General features: G+C 39.0%; 1 protein-coding gene across 1 annotated transcript in view; it reads left to right on the forward strand.

The window, feature by feature from the left end:
* The first annotated feature begins 11 nt into the window (after nucleotides 1-11).
* FAM114A2 (family with sequence similarity 114 member A2) overlaps nucleotides 12-15,025 on the forward strand; it is a 38,023-nt gene continuing 23,009 nt past the window's right edge. The window contains exons 1-9 of the mRNA XM_082623085.1: nucleotides 12-80; nucleotides 3,286-3,530; nucleotides 3,875-3,974; nucleotides 4,381-4,473; nucleotides 7,609-7,700; nucleotides 8,875-9,009; nucleotides 9,730-9,888; nucleotides 10,719-10,842; nucleotides 14,379-14,458. Of these exons, the coding sequence (XP_082479211.1) occupies nucleotides 3,300-3,530; nucleotides 3,875-3,974; nucleotides 4,381-4,473; nucleotides 7,609-7,700; nucleotides 8,875-9,009; nucleotides 9,730-9,888; nucleotides 10,719-10,842; nucleotides 14,379-14,458 (1,014 nt within the window). The 5' untranslated portion in view covers nucleotides 12-80; nucleotides 3,286-3,299. The remainder of the gene's footprint in view (nucleotides 81-3,285; nucleotides 3,531-3,874; nucleotides 3,975-4,380; nucleotides 4,474-7,608; nucleotides 7,701-8,874; nucleotides 9,010-9,729; nucleotides 9,889-10,718; nucleotides 10,843-14,378; nucleotides 14,459-15,025) is intronic.

Below are 15,025 nucleotides of genomic sequence, written 5' to 3' on the forward strand. Positions count from 1 at the left end.
CGTCCTGAAGGAGGACTTCCGGGGCAGCAGGGAGCGGCTTCTCTGCGGCTGTGGTGGCGGTGAGGGTGGCGGCGGGCTGGGTACGGGGCTTCGTGGGAGGAGGCGGGCCGGGTGCGGTGTCTCGGGGTCGCCGCTGAAGGGGAGGAAGCGGCTGGGCGGCGGGCGCCTCGCGGTGGACGCTGAGGTTGCGGAAGTGCTCTGGTTATTGAAGCGCTCCGCTTGGGTGAGGAATTGTCGTTGTCAGCGTCGGAGAACTTAGGAGCGCAGCTTTACACCAGAACTCGGGTTTGGCACCTGTTCTTGTAATTAGGAACAAGGGAGAGCGGATTTTGTACGTCTCGAGACAAATCGTTATATTAGTAAAAATAGTAATGCTCCCTCCAGACAACCACCAGGTACTAACAGCAGCTTTTACCCGTGAAGGGGTTACGTGCCAGGCTCCGTTCCGAACCTCACATCCACCGGGTCATTTCGTCTTTCTAGGAATCCTGGCAAGTAGGTAGTAGTCTCCTCCTTTTACAGATGAAGAAACGGAGACGCACATAGGTGAACTGACTTCTCATAGTCACTCAAGTACAGAGTTGGAAGAGTGTCAGCTTAACTACATATTATATATAGTATATAATGTGTATGTTACATGCATATTACCGTGTGTTGTAGCTTGGAGAGAGCATAAGGAGAGCAAAAAGATATTCCATTAACGTTTCAGCTATACGAAACACTGATGGAACTTTGTGCAAGAACTGCGTAGCCTTTCTTATTAGGCCCCTGAAGTAAGTAGGGCAGAAATTGTGTTAAATTAGTTCTCAGTCTCCAGAGCTTGGCATGCAACAGATAGTCAAAAAAAAATGTTTGCAAGTAAATGAATGAGTGTTTCACAGTTGGTTTTTATGTCTATGGATAGTTGTATCTAGATTGTTTTTTTCTATGTGTTTCGGAAACGTATGTATATCATATACCATATGGTCTAGGATCCAGGATGTTATATAAATCTACCTTTCTAGCCTTACGCCTCCCCATCATTCTCTTTGCCATATTAACTACTTCTGGTATCTGTATTCCACGCTGTCATACCTCAGACCTTTGAGATTTCCCCTGTGTTGTTTACACACCCTTGAATTCTCTCATTGGCATCTTCATCTGTCAGAATCCTAAGTACCCTTTAAGGCAGGTATTACAAGTTCAGATGCCTACAGGGGCTAATCTGGTAACATAAACGAGTCAAGTGAATTTGGGTGGAGATTACGGGGAACTAGAGAGCACTACTCTACCCTGTCTAAAAGATATCCAGCAAATATTTGGCATGAGGTAGTTATTAAGTACAATGTGGGCCCAGTGTCCCCAGATCTTTCAGTTTTACAAGGGAAGTTGGAAATTTCTATTTGTAAATGAACTCTGATTTTTAAATGTTACCAATTAGTATAGAAAACAGTTTAAGCACCGTGCAGGCCAAACAAAAAAATCTGTAGCCTAGATTTGGGACTCAAAATCCCAGTTTGTGATCATTATTCTATGCTTTTTTCAAATATTTAAAGTTCATGAGTGTTATTTCCTGATCCTAGCATACTTTTCCTTGCTCTCTGTTCTTTTAACATTTTGTGTGTACCTCAGTTATAGTGCTACTTCCAGGCTGCCTTAGTTGTTAGTATGTCTCTCTTTTTTAGTATGTTAGAAATGTTTTGATGGCATTGATGGATTGGGTCTAATTTTGTGGTTAGTTATATTGATAAAAACATGTGCTTATACATACTGAGGTCTGGGTGTGTGTGTGTGTGTATGTATGTGTGAGATACATTTATTTCTCCCCTGGTAATACTTGGTTATCCTGGAAACCAGCATCTCCTCCTTGTAAAAACACCACTAATATCTTGACTTTAATTGTCAAAGAGCCGTACTTCAGGAAGGAATTGAATTTGTTAACATTGCTATTCAAAAGCTGGTCTGATGTAAGTCTTATTCTGGTAGCTTAAATTTCATAATCTTCTCTCTGAAAAATTGAGGTAGGAATGATTAATGAGTAATAAGATTTTTTTTTTAATGTCAAAAAAGGAAAAGTTGATAAATTGAAATTAAAAACTTTTGCTCTGTGAAAAGCTCTATGAAGAGGATGAAAAGATAAGCTACAAACTGGGATAAAATGTTTACAAACCACATATCTGACAAAGGACTTGAATCTAGAATATAAAAAGAGCTCTCAAAACTTAACAGTAAAAAAAAAATCCAATTAGAAAATGAGCAAAAGATAAAAATAGCTGTTTCACTGAAGAGGATATACAGATGGCAAATAAATACATGAAAAGATGTTGAATATCATTAGCCATTAGAGAAATGCAACTTAAAGCTTAAAGCCATATTAAGCTGTCATAGTGCACCTATATCAGAATGGTTCACATAAAAAATAACACTGCCAAATGCTGGTGAGAATTAAGAGAAACTTGATTACTCATACACTGCTGGTGGGAATGTAAAATGGTACGGCTACTTTGGAAAGGAGTATGGCAGCTTCTTATAAAATTAAGCAAGTACTATCGATTGCACTCTGGTCATTTATTCCAGGGGAATGAAAGCTTATATTCCCGTAAAAACCTGTATATAAATGTTCATAGCCATTTTATTTGTAATAGCCCTAAACTGGAAACAGCCCAGACATCCTTCAACAGGTAAATGGTGAAACAACTGAGGTACATCCATACCAAAGAACACTACTCAGCAATAAAAAGGGAGAAACTAGTGGTACAACAACTTGGATGAATCTTGAGGGACTTACACTGAGTGAAAAAAGTAAATCTCAATAGGTTACATACTGTGTGATTGCATTTATGTAACATCTTGAAATGACAAAATTATAGAGATGGAGAATATCAGTGGTTGCTGTGGGTTAGGAGGAGGGTGGGACGTGGCTAAAAATAGATAACACAGGGGATCCTTGTAATTGAATTATTCTGTATCCTGACTGTGGTAATCCTATTCTGTATCACATGAATCTGTGCATGTGATAAAATTTCATAGAACTAATTACACATACACAAATGAGTGCATGTAAAACTGGTGAAATCTGAGTAATGTTGGGGGATTGTATCTGTCAGTATCCTGGTTGTGATATGCTATAGTTACACAAATTGTTCCCTTGGGGGAAGCTGGGTGAAGGGTATATTAGATCTCTCTGTATTATTTCTTACACCTGCATGTGACTTGATAATCTCAAAAAGTTTATTCAAGTAACTTTTACCAAAAACAAGCTTATATAATTAATTTTGGGCGGTTGGGGGGCTTTTATTTTACCAGGCAATGATCTAATCATGTCGGATAAAGATGATATTGAGACTGAAGTGATAACTGAAGCAACCTCCATCCTTGAAGATGAGAACTGTGAGCCAGCCAAGAATTTTGAGTCAGTTGACCAAAGTGCCAAGTCAGAGAGTAAATCAGAACCTGTAGCTTCTACTCGGAAAAGACCAGAGTCCAAACCTTCCAGTGACCTTGAGACTTCAGACGTTCTCCCTGTTCAGACGTCACAGGCTGCAGGCAAAGTAGAGTATCTATTAAAACATTGAGATTAAAAAGTATTAGGGTTAAAAGGAATATGGAATCAATACCAAATTGGGATTGCACCTATTTCTTTCCTTTTATAACCATAAAACAATTTTCTCAGTTCTATAAATGCTTTTATGAGTAGTTGCCTTTACTATGTGATGCTTACATTGCAGGTAACATACATCTGTCAGTCAAGCAATACACTTCTTGAGCCAAATAATATGTATCTGTTCACCCATACTTTTGGCCAATAATTAGCTACCTTGTATATACACTCTTATTTTCCTCTAATTTTTCCATTTTTCTTTGCCTTTGTTTTTCTGGCTACTGGGAAAAATAGGAGACTGTTTCCAAAGATGTACCCCAGACCGGATGGGGCTATTGGGGAAGTTGGGGCAAGTCCTTGCTCTCCTCAGCCTCAGCTACAGTAGCCACAGTAGGTAAGGTCATCAGTCATTTTATTTTTGTGTGCATTTTGCTACAGATGTGTGTTAAAAACGACTTTGTTAATCATTCTTCTTCCATGATTACTCAAAGGCTTTATAGTTTGAAGATACATTAGTAATGATGGGCTGATTTATACTGCCACTAGAATTGGTAACATTTTTCATTAGAAGGTTGACATTTAGGAATTAATATAAAACTATTCTTTGGTGATAATGAATCAATTTTTTTTCCTTTGGTAAGGATACACTCCCAAAGATTAGTTATATATGGTCAAAATAACATGTCTTGTGGTTGTAATGAATTTGAAAATCTGTGGTTTTACTTTTCAGCTTGTTTCTTCAGTTTTGGTGACTAGTAGCAAATAAATTCAAATATAAAAATGTTATTTTTTCTCATTAGGACAAGGTATTTCAAATGTCATTGAGAAGGCAGAGACTTCCCTTGGAATCCCTAGTCCCAGTGAAATTTCATCTGAAGTCCAGTATGCAACAGGTCAGTATATGGAAACATTAAGGCCTAGAATTATAAACTGAAATGGAATAGTTAAGCTCATTTATTTCAGTAGATGTTTTTTGACTGTCTGATATTTGGGGCATCATGGGGCTGATGAGAAACGGGATTTGGAATCTTTGGCTTTAACCACTCAGGTGTCTCTACTTTCCTCATCTATGAAATTGGATGATATTTTATATTGCAGAGGACTGTTACAAACATTAAATAAGTAAAGCCATGAGTGTAGATTGTAAACATTGCCTAGCTTTGTGCTTGGCACAATTGAGTAAGAGCCCAGTAAGAGTTAGCTGAATTTGAATCTACTGTGGCATGAAAAAATGTTTTAATGTGTTAGTTTTGGTGCTGTTCCATAGTTCATTTTTTTAAGCCTTTTTTCTCTGTGCTTTGGTTTGGATAGTTTTTGTTGTGGCTTCAGGTTTACTGATCTTTTCTTCTGCTATGTCTAATGCTGTTAAGTCCATTCAGTGACTTTTAAATTTTAGATATATTTTTCAACTCTAGAAATTCCATTTGTTTTTTTTTTGTCTTCCATTTCTCACCTCCTTATGTATATATTTTAGTGTCCCTGACTGTCGTCTCTGTCATTTGAATCTGTTTCTATTGACCAATTTTTTTTTCTTGCTTAGAGATAACATTTTCATTTTATTGATTGGATGCTGGACATTAGAAATGTTACCTGCTGAGTGGATTTTGTAGTCCTTTAAAGGGTGTGAGTTTTGTTTGGAAGGCAGTTAAGATATTTGTAGCTTAGATTGACCTTTTGGTCTCGATTTTAAACTTCTTGAGGGTGATTTCTAGAGTAGCCGTTATTGTTAAGTGCTAGTTTAGCTCAACTACTAAGTCTCTGACCCTTCTGAGGTCTCTACCTAGTTTCCAGGTGTTTAACTAGGTCTCTCTCCTTGATTGGTTGGAAGTCAAATGTCTCTCAGCCTAGCATGAGCTTTGGGCATTGTTTAGTTTACAGCTCCATGGCGGTTCTTTGCCCAGTATCATGAAGTTTTCCAGTGCAGGAACAGCTTAGTATTCAGCCAAAGACTCAAGGGCACTCCTGCGTAGATAGTTGGAACTCTTTACCTCTGTATCTCCCTCCTCTCCAGTACAGGCATACCTTGGAGATATTGTAAATTCAGTTTCAGACCACTGCAGTAAAGTGAACATCGCAAAAAACGAGTCTCACAAATTCTTTTTTGGGTTTTCCAGTGCATATAAAAATTTATACTATATTGTAGGCTATTAAGTGTGCAGTAGCATTATGTCAAAAAGAATAATGTACATATCTTAATTAAAAAATATCTCGGGCTTCCCTGGTGGCACAGTGGTTGAGAATCTGCCTGCTAATGCAGGGGACACGGGTTCGAGCCCTGGTCTGGGAAGATCCCACATGCCGCGGAGCAACTAGGCCCATGAGCCACAACTACTGAGCCTGCGCGTCTGGAGCCTGTGCTCCGCAACAAGAGAGGCCGCGATAGTGAGAGGCCCGCGCACCGTGATGAAGAGTGGCCCCCGCTTGCCACAACTAGAGAAAGCCCTCGCACAGAAACGAAGATGCAACACAGCAAAAATAAATAAATTAATAAAACTCCTACCCCCCCCCCCAAAAAAAAATATCTCATTGCTGGGGCTTCCCTGGTGGCGCAGTGGTTGAGAGTCCGCCTGCTGATGCAGGGGACACAGGTTCGTGCCCCGGTCTGGGAGGATCCCACATGCCGTGGAGCGGCTGGACCCGTGAGCCATGGCCGCTGGGCCTGCACATCTGGAGCCTGTGCTCGGCAACAGGAGAGGCCACAGCAGTGAGAGGCCCGCGTACAGCAAAAAAAAAAAAAAAAACTCATTGCTGAAAAATACTAACCATTATCTGAAAGTGGAGGGTTGCACAAACCTTCACTTTGTAAAAAAAAAAAAAAAAAACAATATCTGCAGAGCACAGTAAAGTGCAATAGAATGAGGTATGCTTGTACTCTGACCTGCAAATTCCAGGTGCTTCAGCTTTCCTAGATTCCAGTCTCTGTCTCTTCTACTTAATAAGACTGCCATGCTCTGCTTGGGTTTCCCCTCCCTGTGCTGTTGTCTGGAAAGGAAGCCAATCATAGAGTTCTCATCATTTGTTTCTCTTCTGTCCTGAACCATAGTACAGTACGGTCTGTAGTCCAATGTCTGGAGATAATTGTTTCTTATATTTTGTCCAGTTTTCTAGATGCTATGGTAGAAGGGCAAGTCTGATACCAGATAATCCATCATAGTTGGAAGCAGAAGTCCTCCCTACAATAGATTATTTGTTGATCTCTTGTAAGAGATTTTAGTATTAATAAAATATAACAGATTTAAAAAAAAATCTTTGTAATGCATGTCTGAATCCTGTGGAGAAGCATAATTTTCCAGGATAAAGTTTAAAGTAGACCGGATTTTTAAAAAGTCACATTTATTGAGTTATAATTTACGTGAAGTTCACTCTTTTTAGATACAATCATCCCTTGATATCCATGGGGGGATTGGTTCCCGGAGCCCCCCATGGATACCAAAATCCTCAGATGCTCAAGTTCTTTATATAAAATGAGTATTCACAGGTTCAGCATCCATAGAACAGAGGGCCAACTGTATATAGTTTTACATATTTTAACAAACATACCGTCCTGTTTATGCTATGTAATCACAGTCCATTGTGACTATACAGATATAGAATATTTCTTATATTTGTATAGACAAGACTCGAGAATATTTTCATTCCTCCCCCCCTCCCAAAAAAAATACCCTCATGCCCCTTTGTTGTCACTCCCCTCCACCTATTCTTAGCTCTTGGCAACCACTGATCTGTTTTCTGACCCTGTGGTTTTACCTGTGCAGAAGATCATATGATTGGAATCACACAGTATATAGTCTGTTATATATGTCAGTAGGTTGTTCAGAAGACTGGATTTTGTTTTTGAAATGAAAATGAAAAACTGCCTTAACTTTTATTTTAAAATAGGCAAATGGTTTAAAATAATAAAACAAAAAGTACTAAGGCCTTGTGTGTTGGAAATAAGGTCTAATTTTTAAAAATTCGTATAGATGCTAATAAAGCAAAACTATTTATGGACTGCCTCTTCATATTTACACATCCCTTCCCCACTATAGGAGAGACAAATGCCAAAGAGAATGAAAACTCCTCTCCAATGAGTGGGCCATTTGGGGTATTCTCTACCATCTCTACTGCTGTTCAGAGCACAGTGAGTAAAAATTGCAAGGTGGTCTGCTTCCTTCCATGATTATAATGGGTTTTTGTCTCTTTCTCTTTCTTTCCCTTGAAAAGTCATGGGGACTGATTCCTCTTATGGGAGTTCAAATTGCTGAAGATCATTCACTTTGATCTTAGGGTGGGTAGAGTGAGAGCTAACTTGAAAACTTAAAAGAAGTAAAAGAAGGAGCAGGAAATGAAGAGTAATAGAGAGGCAATGTACATAATATTTTATGGACTAAGAATTCTTAGTTTGGTGGCCCTAGAGAAACATCTCTGCTTTACAAAAATACTTTTGTCATAATTGTATCTTTTAGGCAAAGGGAAAATGAGATGTTTATGATAAATACTTAATAAAACTATAGATGATTAGAAACATTTTTGAAAGGATTATATAGGAAGCGTAATATCTTTCCTACATGAGGATAGATAGCTAGTACTTTTTAATTTTAACTTTTTATTGAAGTATAATCTGTATACAGACAAGTGAAATCGTAAGTGTTCAGTTTTAATTTTCACGACATGAACACATTCAGACTAAGAAACAGCAGGGTGGTATATCAGATGTTTCCCCTGTGCCGTCTCCCAGTCTTCTGTGCCTCCCCCTCTTGCCATCTAAGATAACCACAATCCAGTCTTCTGCCGTCATAGATTAATTTTCCCTGCTATATGAACAGAATCATACAGAATGTACTCTGGTGTATCTAGTTTCTTTCACTCATTATTATGTTTGTATAATTTATTCACGGTATAGTTTGTGTGGCGTATTCCATTTTCTTTGTTGTATTCATCGAGTGACTGTGTAACATTTACTCATTCCAGAGTTGGTAAGTATTGGGGTAGTTTCCAGCTTTTAGGTTTTATAATAGTACTGCTTTGAGTGTTCTTGTATGTCTTTTGATGAACCTCTACACATTTTTTGAGTATTTAACCACGCGTGGAGTTGCTGGGTCATAGGATATTCACATGTTCAGCTATAGTAGATACTGACAAATAATATTCCAAAGTGGGTATACTGCTTTACATTCCCACAAGCACTGTATGATCGTTTTAGTTGCTCCTTGTTCTAGCCAGTGGTTGCTATTGTTAGCCACTATTTTATGAAATGAAAACATGCAGGTGTCTTTTTTCAGTATTATTGTAATGAGGTTGCATGTGTCTCCTAGGGAAAGAGTGTTATCAGTGGGGGTTTGGATGCCTTAGAATTCATTGGGAAAAAGACAATGGATGTAATAGCAGAAGGGGATCCTGGATTTAAAAGAACCAAGGGTCTGATGAACCGGACTTCCACACTGTCTCAGGTACTGTTTGCATTCCTCTCTGTATTTTGATCTGTATTTTTGCCTTTGGTAATTTGGGACCTTGTTATTATTTCCTTTTGAGGACTTTTCAGTGTTTTTTGTTTTGTTTTGTTTTGTTTTGTTTTTGGTAAGGGGATGCACAGCTCTAATGCTTAGAAAAATGCCCAGTTCTTTTTTTATTCCTCCTCTTTCCTTTCTGCAGGAAACTCTTGTCAGTGCAGTATAAGATGTCAAGCCCTTTCAGGGTTGTTATTAGATTAATGGTAAAACCACAGTCAGAGAAACACCTGGTTCCTGGGGTGTTATTTACCCTGTCTAGGAGCAAATTATGTGATCATATTTTCCCTGCAGCTCCTGAGCCTATCCGATTTGAATCACAATTCCAAGAATGAAAGGGCAGTGTTACCCATCTCAGTTTGCTTCCCTCGACTTTCAAAACTCACCCTTGGGGCTTCCCTGGTGGCGCAGTGGTTGGGAGTCCACCTGCCAATGCAGGGGACACGGGTTCGTGCTCCTGTCTGGGAAGATCCCACATGCCGCGGAACGGCTGGGCCCGTGGGCCATGGCCGCTGGGCCTGCACGTCCAGAGCCTGTGCTCCGCAACGGGAGAGGCCACAGCAGTGAGAGGCCCGCATACCGCAAAAAAAAAAAAAAACAAAAAACAAAAACTCACCCTTAAGCTCTTGTTACTTGTTGCAGTGTAATGCCTCGATCTTTCAGGTTTTACGAGAGGCCAAGGAGAAAGAAGAGCTATGGAACGCCAATGAGGTTACCATGGAAACGGACAAGAAAACTCATTATGGGCTACTCTTTGATGAATTTCAAGGCCTTTCACATCTAGAAGCTCTGGAGATGCTCTCCCAAGAAAGTGAAATAAAGGTAATTCCAAACCAAAAATTTCTACTGGAGTGTCTTTAAGCAGAAGCACACTGCATAGTTTCTTTTCCTTTTGTGCAGTTGGAGGATGAAATGTATGTCAGGTAGAGGCTTGAGACTTTCTGAAAATACTATACCAAAATTAACAAAAAAACTAATTTTTGAACTAATTGCTAGAAATAGAATGAATCAAGTGTTGTTTCTCTAAATGTAAACAAAAATGGACAGATTGGGCTTCCCTGGTGGCGCAGTGGTTGGGAGTCCGCCTGCCAATGCAGGGGACACAGGTTCGTGCCCTGCCCTGGGGAAGATCCCACATGCCGCGGAGCGGCTGGGCCCATGAGCCATGGCCACTGAGCCTGTGCATCCAGAGCCTGTGCTCTGCAATGGGAGAGACCACAACAGTGAGAGGCCCGCGTACCGCGCAAAAAAAAAAAAAAAGGAAAGATTACCAAAGAGGTCTTAATAGCACATCTATTATTTTTCCTTGATCTTGTTCTTTTTTTTTCTTTTTATAAGTTTCTTTGGCTTAAGCTGCCAATTTGGATACAGTTACCTGTTAGCATTTAATTGATTCAAGACTATTTCATTTCCTCCTAATTTCTAAGCTGTTGTTAAGCACTAATAATTTCCAGACATTTCTAGCTTATATTATTTTTGGAAGCACAATTCTCCGTACCTTTCTGTGATGACCTGCCTCTTGTGTTAAGGTTCTTGAGGTAGAGCTTGTGAACTCATAGTTTTAATTTTAATATGATCCATAGCCTCTTCTCCATTTGAGAATGTTTTTCTTTTTCTCTCATACTCCCACTTACTATTTTATATCAATTCAGGTGAAATCTATTCTTAATTCTCTAAGTGGAGAAGAATTAGAGACTCTAAAATTTGAATTGGAGCAACTCAAAGAAGCATTTTCCCTAGCAGAGTTCTGTGAGGAAGAGGAGGAAGAGAAGAAAGGTAATATGGAAATCCAGCATCTGAGTGGGAGGGATGTAGTGTGTTTATATGCAGTGATTGTCCTTGAAATAAATCTCTCCAATTACATTAACTCTTTTTTAAAAATTGAAGTGTAGTTGATTCACAGTATTGTGTTAGTTTCAGGTGTATAGCAAAGTAATTCAATTATATACATATATTTTTCAGATTGTTTTCCATTATAGGTTATTACAAGATATTGAATATAATTCCCTGTGCTATACAGTAATTGCTTATCTGTTTTATGTATAGTAGTTTGTATCTGTTAATCCCATACTCCTAATTTATCCCCCCTTCCCCTTTCCCTTTTGGTAGCTGTAAGTTTGTTTTCTGTGTCTGTGAGTCTGTTTCTGTTTTGTATATAGATTCATTTGTACTATTCTTTTTAAGATTCCACATAAAAGTGATATCATACAGTATTTGTGTTTGTCTCTCTGACTTCACTTAGTATGATAATCTCTAGGTCCATCCATGTTGGTGCAAATGGCAATATTTCATTCTTTTTATGGCTGAGTAGTAGTCCCTTCTGTGTATATATACCACATCTTCTTAAACCAATTGTCTGGTTATGTAATATCTTGCTAGATGGTATCTTACTCTGTGTAAAAGAGTCCTGATATGAAATGGTCCTTGAATATGAGTTTTTAAAGCTGTCTTGAGGTATTGAGAAGGCAATAAGCATGGTGGATAAAAGGATGGGTTTTGGAGTTAGACCTGGGTTCTAAATCAAGATCTGCCATTTATTAAGCCATGCAACTTTGTGAAATTACTTAACCCTGAGTGTCTGGTTCCTCAACTGTAAGTAGAGGTAGCTAATTCCTCTCAGTTTGTTATAAGGACTAAATGAAATATTATGTTTAATGTGTGGCTCATAGTAAACACTCAACAATGGTGGCTATTATTTTCATTATTAGGATGGCATAAGTAAATAAATAAAGATGTGCATTTCCAAAGTCTCACTTAGCAGGAAACCCATAAATTAATTTTGATTTGCTTAAGTTGCTCCATTGTTCTTAACTAAGCCCTGGTGTGACAATCCCTGGTTATTTATGAATTTAATTAAGGTTATTTGTACATAGTGCCATTAACAGGATTTGTTTAATTTTGTCTGACATCTGGCTTCACATAGTGATCAGAAATCCTGATCTTTAAATACCATTCAGAGGACTCTAAGGGAATTTCTAAACAGATGGATTTGTGTCTATAGTATTTTTATTCCCTGTTTGCCTGAGATCAGGATTCTGCAAAGATAGCACTGGAGTGCTGCATGCCACCCTTCCCAGTGGCCCTCCGCAGTGATTTTGGTTGAGAATGCAGCACTGACCTTGGTATTTAATTACATCTCAATGAAGTTTTTTTTTAAAAAAGTGGTAGCAGAGGGGAGAGAAAATCACAGAACCTAGTTCTGGCGATGTTGATCATCTTCAGTTTCTATCAGCATCCTTAGCCCTTGTCCCTCTATCTTATATACTCAATGCCTTCACTTTTTTAGGAGACTTCCTGCTTGAGGTGCCAGCCTCTCTCCTGAGTCCCTCCAAAGCACTAACCCTGTCTCCCTTCCATCCTTACATGCTTTATTCTAATGCAACAACTGCTTTTTATGCTCAAGTCTGTGGGGAGTACACAACAAGGATCTCCATTTTTTCCCCCTGTATTTTATTTTACCTTATTATTTTTTAAAATATTAATTTGTTTTATTTTTTAGATTCCACATATAAGTGATAACATAGTTTTTGTCCTTCTGTATCTGACTTATTTCTCTAAGCATAATACCCTCCAGGTCTATACATGTTGCAAATGCAAACATTTTTTGATTATCCCTTAGCAGTAAAAGGTTTTTGAGCACTTAGACCCAATATATGTATATTTGAATGTGTATAAATTATTCACATATACTACCATAGTAATTTATTATTTACATTCTAAAGTACATCCTAAAAAAGTACTTCTTGAAGAATGAGATAAATGACTACAAGTAAAAGTTGCATTTTTTTCCTCCTGCACTCTGTTTTTTTGTGAACCCTTTGAGGTGCTTGCATCCCACTTGGATTCAGATCCATCCCTTGTCTCACATAATTTAGAGCTTAGCTGGGAAAGCAAAATGCCTTCCTGAGAGTCAGGTTTTTAGTAGAATATGATTTAGGAGTTGTTTACATGAGTTATATAGGTCACAGTTGTATCATTTAGTGAGATCAGCTTTTCCCAAACTATGTTATACCTGGGATCACTAAACCCTTTGAATTCTCTGCCTTGAATGCCAGGAGAGGACAGAAGAGCAGATGGAGAGAGAAGAACTGAGACAAATTTTTTTCCTAAGGATTCTGGGGAGAAAGCATGTATGAAGCAGTAGTAATTTGCCCTGGTAACCATGAACTGGTGACTAAGAAATATTCATATAGATTATAAGTGCTAAGAGATTTCTGTGTACAGGATTTCTCTCTGTAGCCTTTGGTGGAGAGAAAACTTTGGCTGGGCTTCAAAGAGGAGATTGGATAGGATTTAGACGAATAGAGAGGAAAAGAGCCATTTCCTGTCATTTGTTTGGATGTGTTGATTGTTTTTGATCTTGACTCACCTGTTTGTTTTCATGTTTCTCGGGTATTAAGTATTCCATGTTCCACATCATTGCTCATCAAGCTTATTCCAACAGCTTCATTACTATCCTTCCAACATTCTGGAATCCTCTTCCTTTCTTATTATCTATCCTTATTCTTATCTGGATCCTGGAATATCGCCTCAGGCTTCCTGCCTCCCTTTTTATTTCTCTTTTTATTTCTTTCCCACCCAGGAGCTAAAGTGATCTTTCTAAAATTTTAATTGGACTTACCTGTCTCTGTATAAAACCATTCAGCAGCTCCTCATTCTCTTAATAAAAGTTTGAATTCTTCACCATGGTTTATGATGCCCTTTATTACCTGGATCCTGCTTACTTTCCTACTTCATTCTACCCCTCTTCTCTTTCTTCCATTAGGACACTCCCAACTATGTTAAACTTCTTGCCACGCTTTCTTTCACCTCCGGATCTTTGTACTTGTTTTCTCTGCCTGAAGCTCTTCCATTCTCCTGGCTAACTTGTACTTGTTTTTTATGTCCCAGCTTAAATTCCATTTCTTTGGAAGCACATGCCTCTTACCCGCTTAGTACTCTGCTTTCATCACTTTTCCATTCATACTTCTAGGATGTAATACAAAGAGCACAGGCTGTGGACTGGGGGTGGGAAGCCCAAGGTTTGACTCCTAATTTGTTATGAGATTTGGGGATATAAATTAACCTCTTCAAGCCCTGGTTTCTTCATCTCTAAAATGGGATAATGATGCACTTTTTTTTAGAAGCCTATTGGAAGAATTCATCAGTAAAATATACATAAAAGGATTCTGTAAGCACTAAAGCACCTTGCTCATATGATTTGCTTCTGCTGTTGCTACTGCTACAGCTGCTTCTGTCATTCCTCTTCTCTCCCCCTGCAATGATCCTCACCAGTCTTTCTGCAGTGTTTTATGTGGGACTTGTTTTTCTAGGGGATGAAGACTTTACCAAAGAGATAACAGAGCTATTTTCCCAGCTGCATGTCTCCTCCAAATCGGAGAAACTTACTAGGGTAAGTTTTCCTTCTTGCTGATTTTCAATTTTTTACATATATATATTTAGTGGATAAAGAATGTAAGGTGGTAAATTCCTGGCAAGGATGTCACCAAAACCGAGGGTATATTCCGAGTTCCATACCTCCTGTCTCCCTCTTGGTCTCGCAGGTTAGTGTGCTAAGCTCACACTGCACCCCCTTACCCCCAGCCCCCCAACACATCTGCCATCCTCACCTGTTTCCATTTGGAATGCTTTGCTTGTCTGAAAGCTTAAATTAGGCCATAGCATTGGTCATTTAAAGTTGGCAGCACTCACCAGCCATCATGATACCAATGGGCTAGTTCTCTATAGAGGGCTCACTGTTCTCAGGGCTCTGAGTTATTCCGAGATGATGGGATGTGGCCCCTGCCTTTAGGTAGCTGGAGTTTGCCATTTCCCAGAGCCCGGTAACTCAGATAATGACCACTTAGCTTGTGGAAATGAGAGAGTCCATGGCCTGAGCCTTGGTCTTTGGTAGTGATGCCTGAGCTGTCTTCACACATCTGGAGCATAGAGGGACTTCAGTCAAAGCTCAGAGTGGGTC

The sequence above is a fragment of the Mesoplodon mirus genome (assembly GCF_964341445.2).
Source record: "Mesoplodon mirus genome assembly, chromosome: 5".
Lineage (NCBI taxonomy): Eukaryota > Metazoa > Chordata > Mammalia > Artiodactyla > Ziphiidae > Mesoplodon > Mesoplodon mirus.